Here is a 20,098-nt window from a genome sequence, read left to right as displayed (position 1 = left end):
TATATATATATATATATATATATATTTGATAAAAAATTAAATAATTGTCCAATTTAAAATATCACACATGAAATGAAATTATGACTTCTATATTAATAAAATAGATTGACATGAAATAGATGAAACACTTCAAGGGAAGTAGACTTGCTTTCAGAATATAGTGACAAGTTTCAGTTATATAGATTTTCTTTTAGATGAAGATGTCTGATCTTCCAAGGGATATGGCTGAGGAGGTGCTCTGTCGAATTACGGTGACATCTCTGAGACCTGTCCGATCTACTTGCAAAAAGTGGAACAGGTTGTCCAGATGTGGCGTATTTGCAAAGACGCACCTTGCTCATCAAGCAAAAGTAGCAGAAGAAGCTAAGGACCCTCTTGTGGTCATGTTGATGGATTATAGGGTTTATTTGATAAGATTCAATCTTTCCAACATCAACAACTTTGTATCATGTGTAAAGCGTGAAGCTAAACTTATTGGCCCAGACGGTTCAGATCAAATCAATGTGTGTGAAATCTTTCATTGTGACGGTTTATTGTTATGTATTCCCAAAGGCCACTCCAGGCTCGTTGTTTGGAACCCTTATTGGGGGCACACATAATTACCACTTACAGCCTGAACTTAGTGGACAAGTATATGTATGCTCTCGGGAGCAGTAATTCCCACAGTCTTGAGATTTAGTGATTTTCCCACTATGTTTGTTGCGTTCAAAATCTACGAATTCAGTTCATGGAGGATTCTTGATCTCCTTCCACGAGACTGGATGATAGGATATGGTTAACGTGGCCTATCTTTAAAGGGAAATACCTACTGTTTTGCTTCAGAAACACGGTCTAAGAATAGTTTCTTAGTCTGTTTTGATTCTTTCGGGTTGATGGGTTGGTTGGTGCCCTACTTTTTAGTACAATGGTTACACTACTAAATTGTATTCCTTACGCTTCTTCTTTCCACCAGTCTTGCTCTTGCTGCTACACGAGAATCAAGTCCAAGAACTGATTAGTGTTCTTTACATATTTATAATATACACATATTTAAAAATATAACAACATTAGTGACAGACATTATGCGCATAGCGCGGGCATATAGCTAGTTGTGAATAAAAGAGGGATCCAAATGGAAGCCATGAAATGCATTTGATGTAGGGGAGGTGAATATAAATTAAATGGTGACAGTACGTGATCAGAGCATAAAGAAAACATAGAATAAACATGTTATCAAATTGTTGCCGGATTTTAAACAAAAACCAAAAACATTATTGAAAGATAATGAACCAATAGATATTAAAGATTACTTCTCCGTTTTTCTCTTCTAAAAATTTAACTGATTTTCAATATTGTCATTTTTATACATCTGGCATATAGTCCAAATTTTGTTGAGAAAACATATTAGTGTTTTTGAGATATTAGTTATATAATTAGGTGCAACTCAAATGCTTAATTTAGTTTTTAACAGAATTTTTTTATTTAAATATGCATCACTATAGGAAAACGAGACAACAATTTTTGTTCAAAAAAACGAGACATCATATTTTAGCTATATTTTCATAAAATAATATAATAAATTTAAATACTTAAGGTTAATTTAAAATTTATTTTAAATTAATCAAATCATTATGAAATTGTAAATAATATTTTTCTAAATTTTTGGTATTTAAATAATACAATTTTAATGCAACAAAATTTTATAATCTAATTATCCGCAGACTACAACCTAGTAAATATAATAAAAAGAAACTGTTTTGTTCTCTTAATCCAAATTCAGTTATTACAACATAAATATTATAACTAGGTTTATATTATGTTTAATTTATTATTTACATGGTTAATATTGTAGAAACAGGTTCTTTGATTCTAATTAAAAATATTGATCTAAATACATATTATTACGATATTAAATTTATTATTAAATTCATATCATCATTGAAATATGTGTCATAGACTGTAAATTAAATATTTATGCCAAATATTTTATATATTTGGAAATTTTTTTTGTCATATATATTTTGAATATATAATCATATTCATATACAAATTAATTTATATTTATACATGGAAAAATCAAATTTGTTTTTAATCCAAAATCACAAAATACAAATGTTGAAATTAATACATTTAAACCAAAATAGTAAATAATATATAAACAAAAAATGAAAATTAAATTAAAATGTTTTTAAAATATGGAAGCATGAAACAAATAGGACAAAATATCAAATAATATAAATAAATTGACAAATAATAAACATAATATAAGTATAATTTAAGAACATACAAAGGTAGATTTTTTCAATGTATTGTCTTTTTTCTCACGGTTTTTTTTAAATCTAAATTGTTGATATTATTTAATGTTTATTTTTGGTATATGTTGATGTTCTACTGAGTTATGAATGTTTATAATAACTTTAATGTCACTGGAGTTCTTTTCAATCCACAAGTATAATAAGTTTTATCACAAATCCAAGTTTAATCTGATTATTACTATAAGACATTTAATCCAAAATCAAATCCCAAAATTAAAAATATGAAACAAATTTTTTTTAATACACTGACAACCAATATAATTATCAAAGTTATAAAATTTTTAATATTAATTTAAAATATATCTAATTTAGTACTTTGAAATTTGTATAACAATACATATTAAATTTAAAATTTGTTAGGTATATACAGTAGAACCTCTATAAATAAATAATGTTGGGACTTTGAAATGTTATTAATTAATTGTTTTCTTTTGAAATTTGATATTTATATTAATTTTATTATATTATTTGGTATATACAGTATATATTGCATAAAACGTGGTTTTAGATATAATTAGGACCGGCCCGCCCTACAGACGGGATATAATTTACTTGTAAACAGGATTATTATGTTTTATATAACTTTTGGTTTGTGTTTTAGTTTTACATTTGCAATAGATGTATATGAGATATATTATTTTCTTAATTTATAATTAACCAAAAAAACTAATTTTTACTATTAGCATCTCTCTCTCTCTCTCTCTCTCTCTCTCTCTCTCTCTCTCTCTCTCTCTCTCTCTCTCTCTCTCTCTCTCTCTCTCTCTCTCTCTCTCTCTCTCTCTCTCTCTCTCTCTCTCTCTACGCTACGAGTGTGTTAGTAACCAAAAATACATAAATATATCAGTTAAAGAGTATTTCAAAATGTTTAGCTTACTTAAAATTTAAGGTGATATTAACTTTTATTGTGTATGTGTTGTTATTCTTGTTATAGATCATGATCATCTTAATATTAAAATGTTCATGAATACATAATAGTTTTACATATTTTCTTTGTTTATTCTACTGTAATTATGATAATTTTGATAATAAGTAAAAGAATTTTTAATACAAAAATCTTAGATTATATTTTTTTCTTATGAATATATTTAAAATTTATGTCTTTGATATTATATTATTAATTATGTGCTAAAATATTATTTTAGGTTGATGTCCAATGAAACATTATTTTCATATATATATATATATATATATATATACATTTGAAACTATTGTTTTTCATATTGTATTAGTTCTATTTGTTTTTATCCAAAATAGGAGGTGCAATTGGACGAATTTTCTTTCAAATGTGTCAACGTTGTGATTGTTTTTAATAGGTTAGCAGGTGTCATTTGTCGAGAAGAGAGTACATGTGTTATTTGGAAGTGAGTGTTCTAAATAAGGCATAAGTTAGTGTTTGGACAAAACTACAACGCTTCAATTTCATGTAAGAACATGTTTAGTATTCCACACCCAGCTCATTTGTCCACCATCCCCATTTTATTGTGATATATGCAGACTCAAACTTGGAAGTATAATAAGAAAAAATGCATTCTATGTATATATCAAAACTCAGCTAATATTGGGGACACAGAAGCAGCCAAGTTAAATAGAATTCACAATCTAGTCGGTATGGAAAAGATGTAATTGAAATATACTCACAAATCACAATCATGCATACTCACACATGATTCTATATTCATAAGTGTCTGCACTAACTGTTGTATCCTTGAGATCAGGGCCAACAACCTTTTAGGGAGCCACAGTAATGAAAAATCAACACCAAGATATTGGAAATTATTGTGAGCTAAAGATAAATAGATCTTTTAGAAAAAGGTTCACTAAAAAAAGTTATATCCTCTTTTCTATTGTCTTCCTCTTTTCTCTTCTTCTCTGTTTATTCTGTTTATTCTGTTTCTCATCTCATTTTTTCTGTTTCTTATCACTTTTTGTCACGATCCGTCAAGTACAACGATGAGCTTAACAAATCTTTTTTTCATCACCTTTTTGTGTTGTTTATTAAGAGAAATAAACTGATGATTTTTTTTGGAAGAAAACCTTCGTATTTATAATGGAAGATTAACACAAAGGAATGAATGAAGAGATTCATTGAATGTGAGATCGTGTGAGAAGTAGAGAATAGGTATTAATGTGAATGTTAATGAAGATGCATGAACCAAGTTAATTTCCGTAACGGCTCTAGATTAAAGAAGTCTATTCGGCTTCCGGCTGACATTGATCGGAATCGTTCGTCACCGGTGACACCGTTGGATTTCTATTGACAGTTGACTGAACGGGAATTGTTGCTCGACGGCCACTTTGAAAGGGGCACTTGATGTGCCGCAGACCACGAATCATTACATGGAACCAGCTCAGCATGGAGTTCAGGACGTTCTGAACATTTCAACCGAGGTTCATGTTTTTCACCGTGCCATACTTGACTTGGGTCGAGCCAGACTTAGCTTGGGTGGTGAAAAATCCAAAGACGGACATGCATTCTCATCCGGCGGACCATCCGGACAGTCCCGCAAGCGTCCTTATCTTTACCCTGTGCATCCATCTGGTTCGGATGAATCTAGACATCTTGACTGGTCTTCTCCGTTTTCCGTGCCTTGACCAGATCTAGTCTTCTCTATTTTCCGTGCCTTGACCAGATCTAGTCTTCTCTATTTTCCGTGCCTTGACTAGATCTAGTCAAATTTATATTTCCTATGCATTGTTTTCCCACATTTTCTTTTATTGTCTTTGACTACAAAACACTATAAATATGTAGTCCCTTTGATGAATAAAATCAGTTCATTTTGGTTGTTTATTTAGTTTCTTCTCTGAGTGTGAGAGAGAGAGTTCTTAGCTAGTTCATCGGTTTGAACCGGCTTGTTGATTTGGTGGTCAGCCAATCATCTTTGTGTGTCGTTTGGTGGTTAGCCAACACACTACATTCGTTCTTAGGTGGTTAGCCTTAGATCGTGGGTATATCAAGAGCCATTCCGCATCTCTTGACGATCCTTTCAATCCATCTCAGTTCCAGAAGCGCCATTTGCTTCTCGGTTCATATCCAACACCCAGCTAAAGTGATCCTTCCCGATTTTGGTTCTATCAAGTGGTATCAGAGCCACTTTGGCTGGTTTGTTTTCATTTCATCTTCTCATCTCTCCACGATTTTCTTTTCTTATTTCTTTTTGGATCCGGGCTGTTCCTTTACTCCCTTGTGATCGCCAGTTATTTAAAAAAAAAAAAAAAAAGGAGAAAAAAAAAAATCGATCAAAAAAAAAAAAGAGTGAAAGTTTTGGCTTGAATCACTTCTGAAGAGAAATCCAGGGGGAGTGGTGGAAGAGAAACCCTGCTGGCTGAAGAGAAACCCAGCCTTAGGACAGTTAAGGCGGATCCACACAAAAATCTCTTCATTTTTCTTTTCTTTTCTTTTTCCCTTAAAGTTTGTTTTGAGTTTTGACTGCTGATTTTTTACTGCCTATCATCCTTTGAACCAGTGAAAGAACTCTGAGTGACCATCTAAAAATCGTGAGCTAAACACTTGAGAGTGTGAGGATTTTTATTTGCTAACTTTGTTAAGTGTTTTCAGGATGTTTGGACTTCTCAAGAAATCAAAACCACAACAAGACGTCTACTTTCCTTTTAAAACTGTTTTTGAAAAGGAGCAATTGATTTTTGATAAGAAACAGTTTGCTTCTAATGGGTTTGACATTGTGCAGAAACAAAAGAAGAGACAAAACAGGTGCGATGATGAGAAGTTGGTCAGAAGTCGTGATCGTCCCTTCACCAAAGCCAAGAGAAGCAACTGTGATGTGCCTGATCAGAACAAGCTTCAGACTTATGCCAGCTTGGAAAAGATGTTGCATAAGGCGATTCATGTTGTCCGGCAACTCAAAAAGAAGGAAAACAACAACACTTCTTCTGCACCAAAACAACAAAGTAATTCTTCTTCTATTTCAAATTCTGATTTGAAAACTAATGTGTTGTCTTCTGATAAAAGCAAGGCTGTGAAAACCACAAGCAAGGCTCTTTCTACCAGGTGTTTCAAATGTCATAAGGTCGGTCATTATGCCAACAAGTGTCAAAAACAGAAAACGTTGGTGACTTTGGAGAAAGTTGAAACCGAGCCAGAAAAAGAAGACCTTTTACCAATTTTCGATGACTATGCACATGAACCGAAGGAAGGGCCAGGTGGAGAGCAAAATTGTGGTCATAGAGAAGGATTTTGTTCCATTCACAAACCGGACCAAACTCAAGGTGAGCAACGTTCTGATTATGGTTCTTTTGCTTATAATCCTTTTCCTTTTAATGTTTCAGATTTGAGGACAAATCTTTTTGAAGAGGAAGGGAATGATGTGCCGCAGACCACGAATCATTACATGGAACCAGCTCAGCATGGAGTTCAGGACGTTCTGAACATTTCAACCGAGGTTCATGTTTTTCACCGTGCCATACTTGACTTGGGTCGAGCCAGACTTAGCTTGGGTGGTGAAAAATCCAAAGACGGACATGCATTCTCATCCGGCGGACCATCCGGACAGTCCCGCAAGCGTCCTTATCTTTACCCTGTGCATCCATCTGGTTCGGATGAATCTAGACATCTTGACTGGTCTTCTCCGTTTTCCGTGCCTTGACCAGATCTAGTCTTCTCTATTTTCCGTGCCTTGACCAGATCTAGTCTTCTCTATTTTCCGTGCCTTGACTAGATCTAGTCAAATTTATATTTCCTATGCATTGTTTTCCCACATTTTCTTTTATTGTCTTTGACTACAAAACACTATAAATATGTAGTCCCTTTGATGAATAAAATCAGTTCATTTTGGTTGTTTATTTAGTTTCTTCTCTGAGTGTGAGAGAGAGAGTTCTTAGCTAGTTCATCGGTTTGAACCGGCTTGTTGATTTGGTGGTCAGCCAATCATCTTTGTGTGTCGTTTGGTGGTTAGCCAACACACTACATTCGTTCTTAGGTGGTTAGCCTTAGATCGTGGGTATATCAAGAGCCATTCCGCATCTCTTGACGATCCTTTCAATCCATCTCAGTTCCAGAAGCGCCATTTGCTTCTCGGTTCATATCCAACACCCAGCTAAAGTGATCCTTCCCGATTTTGGTTCTATCAGCACTTTTCCTAAGTTTCGTATACCGTTTTTTAGAAAAAATGTATTTGGACCGTAGTAAACACATAAAACCCATTAAATTCAAAAATTAATGAAACATCGACTTTTGATTGACCGTGACACCATAGACTCTAAATTAGTGACATGAAATCTGATGTGGATGGCCTATGAGTGAGTGAAACCCTTCTTTACTAAATCTTATATGTATTACTAAATCTTATTAAAAAATATTATTTTATTATTTTATCAATTTGTGTCAAATTTTGAATCGGCCAAATTGAGACCGGCTAAATTTAATAATTTAGAAAGATTATTAATTTATCGAGTATTAATTTATAGAGGTTCTACTGTATATTACCCGCACCATCTGATTATGTCAAGATTTCCAAAGTACAGTGGTATTTTGGGCTTTTAAATTTAATTTTACTGGACATAAAGCAAACCAACCGGGTTGAGGTTTTTGGGTCTTTTTGTATCTTCGGTTGGTGTTGTTGTTGTTGTTTTCGTTATCTATCTATCTAGCCGAGGCCGGGAATGACAAACAAGAAAATTTAAGTTTTTTAATTTATTTTCTCTGCTAATTAATTTGGGTTTGTGTTTTTTTCTTCTGTCTTTAATCGAATCATTATCCTTGAGAGTTTCTGCGTTTCAGTTGTTATATATCGAGAGGCTGAAGAAATCTGTAATCTCAGGACAGAACGAGGACAAGTAAGTTACTTTGTTTTGTTTAATTGAAGGTTGACCTAACTTTTTTCTAACAAGAAGGAAAATAGTGACAAGTTTGGATTTAACTAAATTCTCTTTCAGATGAAGATGTCTGATCTTCCAAGGGAACTGGCTGAGGAGGTGCTCTGTCGAATTCCGGTGACATCTCTGAGACCAGTCCGATCTACTTGCAAAAAGTGGAACAAGTTGTCTAGATGTGGCGTATTTGCAAAGAAGCACCTTGCTCATCACGCAAAAGTAGCAGAAAGAGCAATGGAGGACCCTCTTGTGGTGATTATGGATTATAGGTTTTTTTTAATGAGATTCAATCTTTCCAACATCAACAACAACGTTGAATCATGTGTAAAGCCTGAAGCTAAACTTATTGGCCCAGACGGTTCAGATCAAATCGATGTGCGTGAAATCTTTCATTGCCACGGTTTATTGTTATGCATTCCCAAAGACCACTCCAGGCTCGTGGTTTTGGAACCCTTATTGGGGGCAAACCAGGTGGATCGAGTGCACTCATAATTACCACTTACAGCCTAACCACTTAGTGGACAGATATACGTATGCTCTTGGGTACGACAGTAGCAGTAATTCCCACAAAATCTTGAGATTTAGTGATTTTCCCACTATGTTGTTGAGTTCAGAATCTAGAATTCAGTTCTGATTCATGGAGGATTCTTGATCTCCTTCCTCGAGACTGGATGATAGGATATGGTGAACGCGGCCTAACTTTCAAGGGAAATACCTACTGGTTTGCTTCAGAAATACAGTTTAAGAATAGTTTTTTAGTCTGTTTTGATTTCACAAGAAAGACATTCTGGTCGCATTTGCCTCTACCGTTTGAGGATACTTATCCTGAAGATACTGTGAGTCTATCTAGTGTTAGAGAAGATCAGGTTGTGGTTTTATTCCAGCCCTGGGATATATTGACGTTGGAGATCTGGATTTCCAATAAGATTGATGAGCATAACGCCATGTCCTGGAATAACAAGGTGTTCTTATCGGCGGATATCAGACAGCTCATTCACCCTCAGTGGCAGTTTCCGGTATCTGCGAGTTTCTTCATTGACGAGGAGATGAAAATTGCGGTGTTTTTTGATAAAGACGCAGATATACAAAACCCCACTCGTGAAGTAGCTTAGAGCAACCCCATTGAGGGTTTTAAACAGGTTCATGGGCAGGTTTTGAGGCCTTTTGGATAAAAATAAATGAGAAATTGGGTTTAATTTGGCGACCCGCCTCTTACCTGTGATCCCGTCCGATACGGGTTCAGCACAGGTGTCGCATTCTGATTGGTGAAGGGGAGTAGAGGTCACGCGCTTGAACGCGGAGAGAGAATCATTTCTCTCATTTTTGCGAGAAAGCTAGGGTTTGCTCTGTGTGGCGATTTCATTTGCGACGCCGAGCTCTCACCCATTTTCTCCTCTTTTCTCGATCGATTCGGCGCCGGATTGTCTCCTCCAGGACCAGAGGTGAGTTCCGAGTCGATTGACGTTTAGATATTAGCCTTCTGTTGTCGAGATCGCCATTGTGAATTGTCAAAAGATTTTATGATCTCGGGTTAGGGTTCGAAATCGAGATGTGTTTGGATCTAGGGTTGTATAACCTCGTCTACGGGTTCTATTTATCGATTAATGGTCCGAGATTTGCGGATTGAAAATCCAATAGGGGTTTTCGATTAAGGGTTAAAAAAAAATTTGGGGGTTTCGATTTGTGGTTTGATATATTAAACTGGGTTGGATAGACGGTTGGTATGATCGTATTTTACATTTTTTTTGTGCTAATCAATTCTTGTTTTGTGCTTTAGATGGATCCCGCAGATGAGAGAACAGATTGTAAGAGGAAACTGGAGCACATAAACCTCCTGAGTTACATCATTGGAGTAGATGGATCCTTCAAAGCAGCAGATGTCAGAGAATGTGCAGACAAAGTTCTTACTGCTTTTGTTTGCTCATATGTTCCAAGCTTAGTGCAACTTAACTAGTCCACTTATTTCTTATTTGTTTGTTGCTTATTTTACTTCCTCATCTTCCTTGATTAATAAATACTCATATATTTATTTAAGTTTGTTTTTCATCCTTGTTTATGTTTTGCCGTATTCGACTTTAGTTTCACAGCATCTTCCTTAGACCAAATTGTCCTCTCATTCTTACCTCTGCCGCTTTGTGTGAGTGCCTCTTTTTTTGTCTAATGTTTTGATCATTCTAGAGCGTAAGATCGGTGTTTGTAGCTTCACTATTTCATAGACATTCCTAATTTGGTGCAGACATCTCTGTCTTTTCTTGATGGTTTGAATTAATGTCCCATTGCATTCACATCTGTTTGGACATGATTTTGATATGTGTAGAAAACCCAAACTTTGCTGCGGAATGCATTCACCATCATCCCAAAATCTTTTCTTAGCCATGACCTTCGATTCCGTCCGGGAGCTCCTGGCTGGAACCGATCCTCCCGGTGATGGGTTTCTATAAAATTATGCTGCAGTCCTTCCCCTGCCCTCAATGCCACTCGCGTGGTCGATCACGGCATCATAAACCAGCACATCCTTCTGGTGTATGTGATACATGGAAACAGCGTATAAAGAAACGTGGAGAAAGAAGGGGCAGTCTATTAGTTAGTTCGAGTTTGTTGGAGTGAAACCAACAACTGCCAATGAGTAATTGACAAGGGATGAAGGAGCACTTACGTTTAATATTCTGTTTTCACATTTTTAGATTCATCCGGAATAAATTCTGCAAAGGTGATGTGTATATATAAAATGTCTAACATGTGATTTGAAAACTTCAAATATGATTTCAGATTATTATTATTTTTGACTAATGATTTTAGATTTGTTGGTTGGGAAATAATGCTTACGTCCGGTACTTTTTATATATTGAACGAGTAGCATGCAGAAATTACATGGGAATGAATAGTCACGTATTTGCATTAGCATTAGGTATTTGAATGCAACATAAATATTGGACCTGTTATTTTTTTCTTTTCTATATACTTCTATAAATCACAGGCGTGTGACCCAGGTTGTTGAAGTCGTGAGTCATAGCTTGTGACGTTTCCCAAGACTTCTTCCTTCTTCTTTTTTCTAACAAAACTTCTTCCTTTTGCCCGTACAAGATCTTGAATTATGTAACTAATAGCTTAATATAGTGGATCCACAGATACCTTAATTTTCTAAAATATATATAGTCGATGCAACTCTAAGTTGAGTTGTGATAGTGTTTAGCATTTGTAGACAGGGGCGGAGCTAGTCGTATAGCAAGGTGGGGGCACATGCCCCCACACTAACTTTATATTTTTTTTGTTTTTAACACAATTTTGAGTATGTTAATCCGGAATATTTGGTTAAATTAGGTCAGTGGTGTCCCAGGCTCCCACGTTTGACAATATTCATCTTTTTGTTATTTATTTTTTTTGTCAAACTTAATGTATATAATTACTCTTTGTTTTAATATTTATTTGTGTTATTTTTTGTTCCCTTAAACTTTATTATATTAGTTATATTTGTCTAATTTGTTCAGTTTTATTGCGTAAATATCAATTGTGAAGTTCAAATTTCGTTTTTCCCTCATTTTGTTTCTGAAAAGATAAATATTTTATGTTTTATATGTATTAAAATATATCAAATCTGACAATAAATGATTAACTAATACTAGTAGTTAAGTAAATGTAATTATTATTTTAAGATTACAATTTATGATTACTAAGTCATATAAAATGTATTGAAAGCATAAAATATATCTTTTCAGAAAAACATTTGTAATATTTATTTAGTTGGAAGATTTATCGTAAGCATATAGTATTTTAACAATAATATAATAAAAATTGTAAAAAAAATATTTATAAAAACTATAGATGAAAATTTATTGTGCCCCACATATAATATTTTTCTAGATCCGCTCATGTTTGTAGATGAACAATTGCATTATATAATAGTTGCACTTTCAAAAATAATATTTATACATTAATGCTGGTGAATAGGATTCAACGTTTTTTTGCTAAATTATTTATTTAACATACTAATATTATTATAGAGTGAGAGATTTTGGAAAGATACTTTGTTGTTGATAATACTCCTGCATAGGGTTCAAAGTTTAGAAATATATACACAAAGTACCGCAAATCGTAGATTTATGACGTTGAAAGTTCTTGAATGTTGAATGGTTGTTCAGTTTGGACCAAAGACGTCACTTATTACGTCTGCAATATGATGTAACAAATAAATAATGAAAGAAAAGTTTCACGAAATTTGTTGTTTCTTTCAAACATTTGTATTGTTAGAGTCGTTAGACAAAAGTACGAGATTTCATAATATTTAAGTATAGTCTGGTCCATCGATTATGCGGTCTTCTAATTTATTTGGTTTAACGGTTATTTTTCTTTTTTGAACTAAAGGTCTTTTTGATAAAGGGTTTAAAAACTAAAGGTCTTTACACAATGAAAAATTAAAAAACTAAGCAATGTAAGCATGGAATGGAAGATGGGAACAGTATATTACAATAATATTTCTTTTACATAAAGAAAGACATCTACTTCCTCTGTTTCGGAAAATTATATATTTTAGATTTTTCACATTTAATAAAAAAAATATCAGATTTAGTTATCAATATATTATTTTCCGTAATCAATTATTCTCCACAATTTTTAACCAATAAAATTTTAATAAATACAATTATATTTTCCGAACTTTACAATTTGCAATTAGTTTATGCATTGAAAACGTAAAATATGTATCTTTTTGAAATAATTTTTTTTCTAAAACATAAATCTTTTTGAAACAGAAGAAATACAATTTTTTCATCCTGTCACCAAACAGAACTACGTTGTCAACAAATATAGTGTTCCACATTTGTTTGACATACTTGTTTAAATGCATTAATCTTTTTTTTTCACTTAAAAAGAGTTAAATCCGAATCTATTAAAAACACAGACCTAATTTTTGGGTGGAAGGTGCAGCCCACAATAGGTCTTTTCTCGGGTATTCATATGGATGTATCCGCAGTAGTGGTGACCAGATTAATATGACTTATTTTCCGTAACAGAAGGATCGAACCCATAATATGTTTGCATTTAAAGTCCATCCACTACTGCCGGACCGAGGTCCGTTCTAAATGCATTAATCTTTGAAACCATAACTTTTTCACTTTCACACCTTTCTTCATCGGATGTCCACGAAGGGACTTTCACTTTCACACCTAAACGGTTGTTTTTCTTTCTTTTTTAGAATTAAAACAAACCTATAGTTCGTACATAACGTCGACCGGTGGTGCAAAAAATAAATTATAACTTGTATTACTTGACCAACTCTGTCGTCAAAGTTTACATCATATAATCCTACGCGGTGTTTTGGTTTCTTTATTTTAAAAAGAGAAATTGCTTAAATATAATATAAGTGGGTATTATTTTTCAAAAATATATTCGATTAAAAATACTTTAATATTTAAATTTAAGATTTAATGATTATTTTAAGGTTAGTATTTAAGAGATTGACTTTATAAACTTCTATAAATAATTATTAAACATTTATAAATGATCCATGAAAGTTAAACTTTTTTCATAATAAACTTAAAATATTTATAAAAATGATTACATTTAAAGTTAAATTAATTTGAAAAATTGTATCAAATTTGAGGGAAAACTGAATTTCCTTTTACAGAAATTCTTGTAATTACTAGTTACAAGAATGTTATGATAGACAACATGATCATAAACAACCTAACCTAAAAATTATTAGAAAATGGGAAAAGCGGTCTACAAATTGATATATGGTTGGATTAATTTATTACAGCACATCCGTACATGCTAAAATAGGGTGTCACGTTAACTATTAAGACAACGGTTTGTTGATTTTCTGCCGTATATTGTAGCTTTTACAAGACACAGTCCAGACATCCTACCATCTAGGAAGATGGCATAATAGACCAAAACTGATCTATAAGAGCACCTCCAAGCATCTCCAATGGAAGTTCTGCCCATTAAAATTCTTAAAATATATATGTGTATATATATATATTATATATGTGTTTGTAGTTGTAGGGTTCACCACTTTTGTGACGAACCCCCATTGCAGTATCCATAAAATAGCACAGTTCAGAATAATTTTTTTTTATCAAACTGTTGTAGTTCGAAATAATTTGCACTATTGTTTCTTATTTGTTAGCTTCAACTTTTACGTGTTTAATTTTTAGTTTAGTTCACATTTTTCAACCAAAAAATAATAATAACACTGAAATTTCATTGAAAACTTAAGTAATATATTAACAAAATAAATATGTAAAACTATTAATTTAAGATATGCCGTCTAATGAATACAATATCATTAACAACCACTAGTAAAATTTGAAGATGAATCTGATGAGGACGAAATGGGTGATCAGAAGGAGACAAGGCAAATAGTTGGATGTGTCAAACGACTTTGTTGTGGTTCAAAAATCCAACGGTGAAGAGAAAGTTGTATGCAATCACTGTAAGAATGAGTACCCATGGAGCTCTCACTCACTTGGGACAACCGGTTGGAGAAGGCATCATAATAGATGAACTCAGTATACAAATAATTTTTGTAACATGCATCTCAGTGTTGAAGCCAGAAAGCCCGCAAGTATGACCATGTTATTTTCATGCAGCTGGTAGATAAATCAATGATTCAGCATGAATTACCATACTCATATTGTTAGTATGAAAAAATGAGAGAGAATGAAAGTACTTGAATGTTGATGTCAAATTCATTTGTTGGAACACGACAAAAGCAAATGTGTACCAGTTTTATGAAAACAAGTGAAACCTTGAACAAGGAATTGGCTAGACTTCTAGGAAGTATAAGCTTCACGTCTGATTTGTGGCCAACCATCAAACATGAGGTCTAGAGCCCCCTCTTGGTCCGGAGCCCCTTGTTGGTCTGGAGCTGTCATACTTCTTTCGGTGGTACTCGTCTTTTTCTTGGTGAAATCTGGTGCTCTTGGTCTAGTTGCAGAAGAGGTGTTTCTCTTCACTGTCATGCCTTCCTTATGTAGCAGAAATTGGTTTGATTCCCTTATTGGGTGGTTTGAGATTATGATGGTTATGTGGCTCATCGAGGCAATGGTTGTCTATTGGTGTAGCAGTAGAAGTGAACCCTTATTTTTCCTCCCTTTCGCCATTAGAGTGCGAAGATGATTTCTTCCTCAAGCTTATTATTAGTTGATTTGTTCCCATGTTGTTCTTGGTCATAGAATCGTTGTCCTTCACTTTCGTATTCGTTTATTGTTAGTAGGTTTTTGTGTGTCAGTAGTTTTTATGCTTTTCTTAGCCTGATTAGTATTGTTTCTCCGTAGTTGGGGTTTGGTCTCCTTGTTTTTTAGAGCTTATTTTCCAAGTATGTACTTGTTGATTTGTATTCGATATCCACCTGTGTATAATTTCTGGTTTGGAGAGCATGACCAATGGTGTCAACCCCTAGTAATTTATCATAATTCTATTTTTAGATAAATTTTTAATCAGATAAAAAATGATGAACTAACCAGTAAATGAGATATGTTAGAAAAATATCCAAATTTTGTTTGTTGGATATCTCTGAACCCCACTCTTCTTCTTTCCACATTTTTTTTCATTTTCTCTCTATCTTTTCATTTATTTTATTTATGTTTAAGAGCGACATTAAAGGTAGAAATCATCACGTTTTTCACAAAAGACAAAGTAAATTTTTTTCATTTTTCTTAATTTTTATAAGTGTTGGCACACTAAATGACTGCCACATGTAAAATTGGTTCTCAAATTTATAAAAAAAATTCTTCATGAAGGTATTCTCTACACTCTGTTTTTTTCTTTTCAATTATTTTATTTATTGTTAATGGTGAGAGACTCTTTGAGAGCTCACCAATAATGATGCTCTAATGTCTATACATACTTTGGTAGATAATACCAATAAGGTTGTTCTAATGAATCTTCAGGATTTAAAAAAAAAACTTTAAAGCACAATGCAGAAACTTTTTTTTACTTTTACAATAAAACAAAGGTTCATTGATTTTCTGTCGTATACGGATTGTCCCTTTTACAGGACACAGTCCAGACATATCCTAGCATCTAGGAAGACGGCATAATAGACCAAAACCGTTATATTCCATCTAAATAATAATAAGAGTACTGCTTCAAGTCAGACGCGTCCATCTAAATGGCAAAACAACAGTATTCATATAATAGATCAGTTCAGAATATTTTTTTTTGTTTGACCAAATTATTCTAGCTAGTTCGGAATATTTTGCATTGTCGTTTCTTCTTTTTAGCTTCAACTTTTATAGGTTTAGTTTTAGTTTAGTTTGTTATTATTATAGGAAATAATATTATAACACTGAAATATCTTTGAAAACTTAAGTAATATATTAAAATAAGAAAAATATGTATTCATTACAAAAGAAATTTGTAAAACGATTAACTTAATGAATACAGTCTAATGGATACAATTCGATTAACTGCTGATATCTAAAATCATAATGTCTAGTTTATTATTCATTTCGGTCACATTATGGTACACCCTCATGCATTTACTGGTAATCATGTGGATCCTCGAGCTAGTTCGATTTTTTATTGTTATCAAGATTACAATATTAAGTAAATGCTCGAAGGCATGGAGGTGTTTGTGCTTCAGTGGACATAACAACCCGAGCTATAGGGAAATTGGTGAAGAATCCCATCAGCTCTCTCAGGTACAGGGGACCTCATAAAGTTGGAAGGTCTAGTGAGAAGATGGTTTGAGATATCTACTCTTTAAAACAATTTATTCTTTTATTCTTTACACTCTAGCATAGTAACCACCTCATTGTAAATTCTCCAATGATCAATAAATTTGAAATTTCATTTAAAAAAAATATTAAGTACATTTATACGTACTGTGGTATGGTCATCAGGTACCATTTGTGGTTTATATTTTGTATCATTTGCATGTGCAAAGGATAATAGCAAGACTTTTCTTGAAAATTCACGGAACGTTTAAAGACGTATAATGGAAACGGTCCAAAATATCCTAGAAAATAGCCAGCCAATACTGGTCCTAAAGAATTTCAATATTCCTTAAAACATAAAGGATGTAAACAAATCAAATAAAAACAAAGTCAAGTCAACAAACGAGAGTCAAAATAGTAATAAAAATCAAATACAAATCGAAACAGCTAGCTACCATCAACATTTGCATTTAAATAGATGATCATATTCGTTTAGCATTTCTGCTCTTGTCAACATAATAACCTGAGCCCTCTCGCTCTCTCTCTTTCCATAATCGCCCATGCAGATACTTACGCCTAACACCGACTTATTCCACCCACAACGTAAACTTTTTACATGCAGTACCATAACCTCGACGTTGATCCCAACGAAGCCACTCTCCGTTTCTACGGCACGGAAAACAAACAGAGAACATCTCAGAAACCTTGAGAACGTTCTTAAAACCTCCACAACCTCTACAGATAATCACGACAATAACGTATCTTCTCGTCCAGTTAAGACGACAACGTCAACGTCTACGTTACTAGGAGGTTTGAGTTTGGCGAGAATCTGGCCTCATATGAAAGCCGCCGTTGACGAAATGTCTCCGAGGATTCTAAAGCGGCTTCAAAGACTTCTCTCAAAATCATCGGAGGAGCGTTCGCCTAAGAATAAACTCGGGTCTAACTGGCGAGAGCTACACGGGTCCAATAACTGGGCCGGGTTGCTTGATCCTCTAGACGAGAATCTACGGCGAGAGATTGTCCGTTACGGTGAGTTTGTGCAGGCGTCTTATCACGCGTTTCACTCGGACCCGGAAGGCTCGCCGAGAGACATCGCGTTACCAGATGGTTCATTTAAAGTGACCAAAAGTCTTTACGCCACGTCATCGGTTCGTTTACCTAAATGGATCGATGACGTGGCACCTGATCTTAGGTGGATGACTAAACCGACTAGCTGGGTTGGGTACGTGGCTGTCTGTGATGATCCGAGGGAGATCCGACGGATGGGGAGGAGAGAGATCGTCATCGCGCTACGAGGAACCGCCACGTTGCTCGAGTGGTCAGAGAATTTCAGACCGAATCTGGTTTCCATGCCTGAGCCAAAACCCGATCCATCCGACCCGACCCGGCCTAAAGTTGAATGCGGGTTCAATAGCCTCTACACGACGGCTAGCCAACAAGCGCCGAGTCTCGCCGAGTCGCTGGTCGGAGAAATCAGCCGGCTTGTGGATCTCTACGCCGGAGAAGAGCTGAGCATTAGTGTCACCGGACACAGCCTCGGTGCCGCCATCGCTCTCCTCGCAGCCGGCGATATCGCCGAGCGTGTCCCCAACGCGCCTCCGGTGTCGGTTTTCTCGTTCGGCGGGCCTCGTGTAGGGAACAGAGAGTTCGCTGACCGGCTAGTATCCAAGGGAGTGAAAGTCCTCCGCGTTGTGAACAGCCAGGACGTGGTGACGAAAGTCCCCGGAATATTCTCCGATAAAGATAATAATAGCAAGAAGGGGCAGCAGAATCGTATAATGGAGATGGTGGAGAGGAACAATCCATGGGCTTACTCGCACGTGGGAGCTGAGCTGCGCGTGGACATGAAGATGTCTCCGTACTTGAAACCTAACGCTGACGTGGCGTGCTGTCATGACCTGGAGGCGTACTTGCACTTAGTCGACGGGTTTTTGGCTTCGAACTGTCCGTTTCGGGCAAACGCTAAAAGGAGTTTGAGGAAGCTGTTGGATGAGCAACGGTCTAACGTCAAGGTTTTGTACACTGGAAAGTCTTTGAGACTCAACCGTGATAGTATTGTCGATAATGGAGATGTTTTGCCTAGTCCGTCATCGTGACCTCTGAATTTCTCTTCCTACTTTATTTTTATTTTTTATTTTTATACAATTCATTAATTAAGCTATTATTATTTATTGTTTGGATGGGAAAAAAGCTATTTATTTTATTTATTAGTAGTCGCCATTGGCCGATGATAAAAGTTGTGTAATGTAAGACTTTTGGCGTTGTTTAATTCTTCTACAAAGGCGTGAAGATAATTAAATATGTCCTTGCATGGAAACGAAAAAAATAAAATGAGGGTGTTCGTTACCATTGTATATTTTTAATGTTAACAAAAATATGTGTAGCCATGTCTGAAAAAACACAGTTACAAAAAAAAAATGTCTGTCAAAACATCAAGCTAAACCGTCTTATTCTGAAAAGATAGATTTCCTATCTTTTCTTTCATCTCGGGTTCTCTACAGCCTATATAACAAAATCACAAAGAATAAACGCTTGCGCATGTATGGTGATGCGGAACACAAAGTAAGAATAACATTACCTTGGTTACTCTATAGTAGAAATGTCATTTCGTCTATTGATAATAGGAATCCAACAAAGTACTTTTGATAGCCTTCAAAAGGAGAAGAAAAGAAAACAAGAGTACTTTTGAGTTTTGACGGGATGCACTTTTTATTATATTCTGTATAACCGACATACTGTTAGTTAAGTAATCCAAAATGTAACTAACTAATGATAAAACAAAATTTCATAATTCAAAACTTGTTCTTATTATTTTATTTTGCATTTTCACTTGTAACTAATATGAATCATATTTGGTTTTAGTAGTTATGTTTATTTGACCAAAAAATTATGTTTATATATCATGTTTTCAAAAGAATTGTGTTTGGTTCTTCTCCGTTAAGGCTCCGATTCATCGGAGTTCCTTTCAGCCGCTTCAGTTTCGCCGGAGGAAGACAGTTTTTCATGTCTTGACGCGTGTCTATTGGTTGCAGGGTAACCGAACACGTGGTGGATGGTGCAGGCTTTTTTCTTCAACGGGTTCTCTCTCTTTGGGTTTGGGCTCAAAGTTTCTGTAAATGTTGGGCCTTTGTGTTGGGCCTTTGCTAAGTTTCGTCCGACCCGTAGTTTGGGCTTTGTTTCTGTTTTGTTGGGCTTGATCCTGTTGGATCTTGTACCTTTAATAAAATACCAGAGGAAAAAAAAATATCATGTTTTCAATATAAACATTATCACATGTAACTATTTTCATGTTAAGTAATTGCAAAATATTTAAAA

The 20,098-nt window shown here is 34.6% G+C and overlaps 2 protein-coding genes and 1 pseudogene across 2 annotated transcripts; all 3 read left to right on the top strand.

Moving 5' to 3' along the window:
* Positions 1-126: 126 nt before the first annotated feature.
* LOC117133521 lies at positions 127-4,088 on the top strand (annotated as a pseudogene).
* A 3,296-nt stretch (positions 4,089-7,384) lies between these two features.
* On the top strand, positions 7,385-17,207 carry LOC103869102 (F-box protein At3g19470-like). The gene is given in 4 exon segments (XM_033275328.1): positions 7,385-8,564; positions 8,566-8,704; positions 8,742-9,196; positions 9,943-17,207. Coding segments are annotated over 4 exon segments (1,107 nt in total). The 5' UTR covers positions 7,385-8,183; the 3' UTR covers positions 10,075-17,207.
* LOC103869092 (phospholipase A1-Ibeta2, chloroplastic) lies at positions 8,815-19,132 on the top strand. The gene has a single exon (XM_033289895.1). The coding sequence runs from the start codon at positions 17,341-17,343 to the stop codon at positions 18,877-18,879; it is 1,539 nt and encodes a 512-aa protein (XP_033145786.1). The 5' UTR covers positions 8,815-17,340; the 3' UTR covers positions 18,880-19,132.
* The last annotated feature ends 966 nt before the right edge of the window (positions 19,133-20,098 follow it).

This window comes from Brassica rapa, chromosome A01 (assembly GCF_000309985.2).
Source record: "Brassica rapa cultivar Chiifu-401-42 chromosome A01, CAAS_Brap_v3.01, whole genome shotgun sequence".
Lineage (NCBI taxonomy): Eukaryota > Viridiplantae > Streptophyta > Magnoliopsida > Brassicales > Brassicaceae > Brassica > Brassica rapa.
This window is presented reverse-complemented; position numbering and strand designations above follow the sequence as displayed.

Coding starts and splice junctions, on each gene's coding strand:
- LOC103869092 (XM_033289895.1), top strand. CDS start 17,341: ATGCAGATACTTACGCCTAACACCGACTTATTCCACCCACAACGTAAA.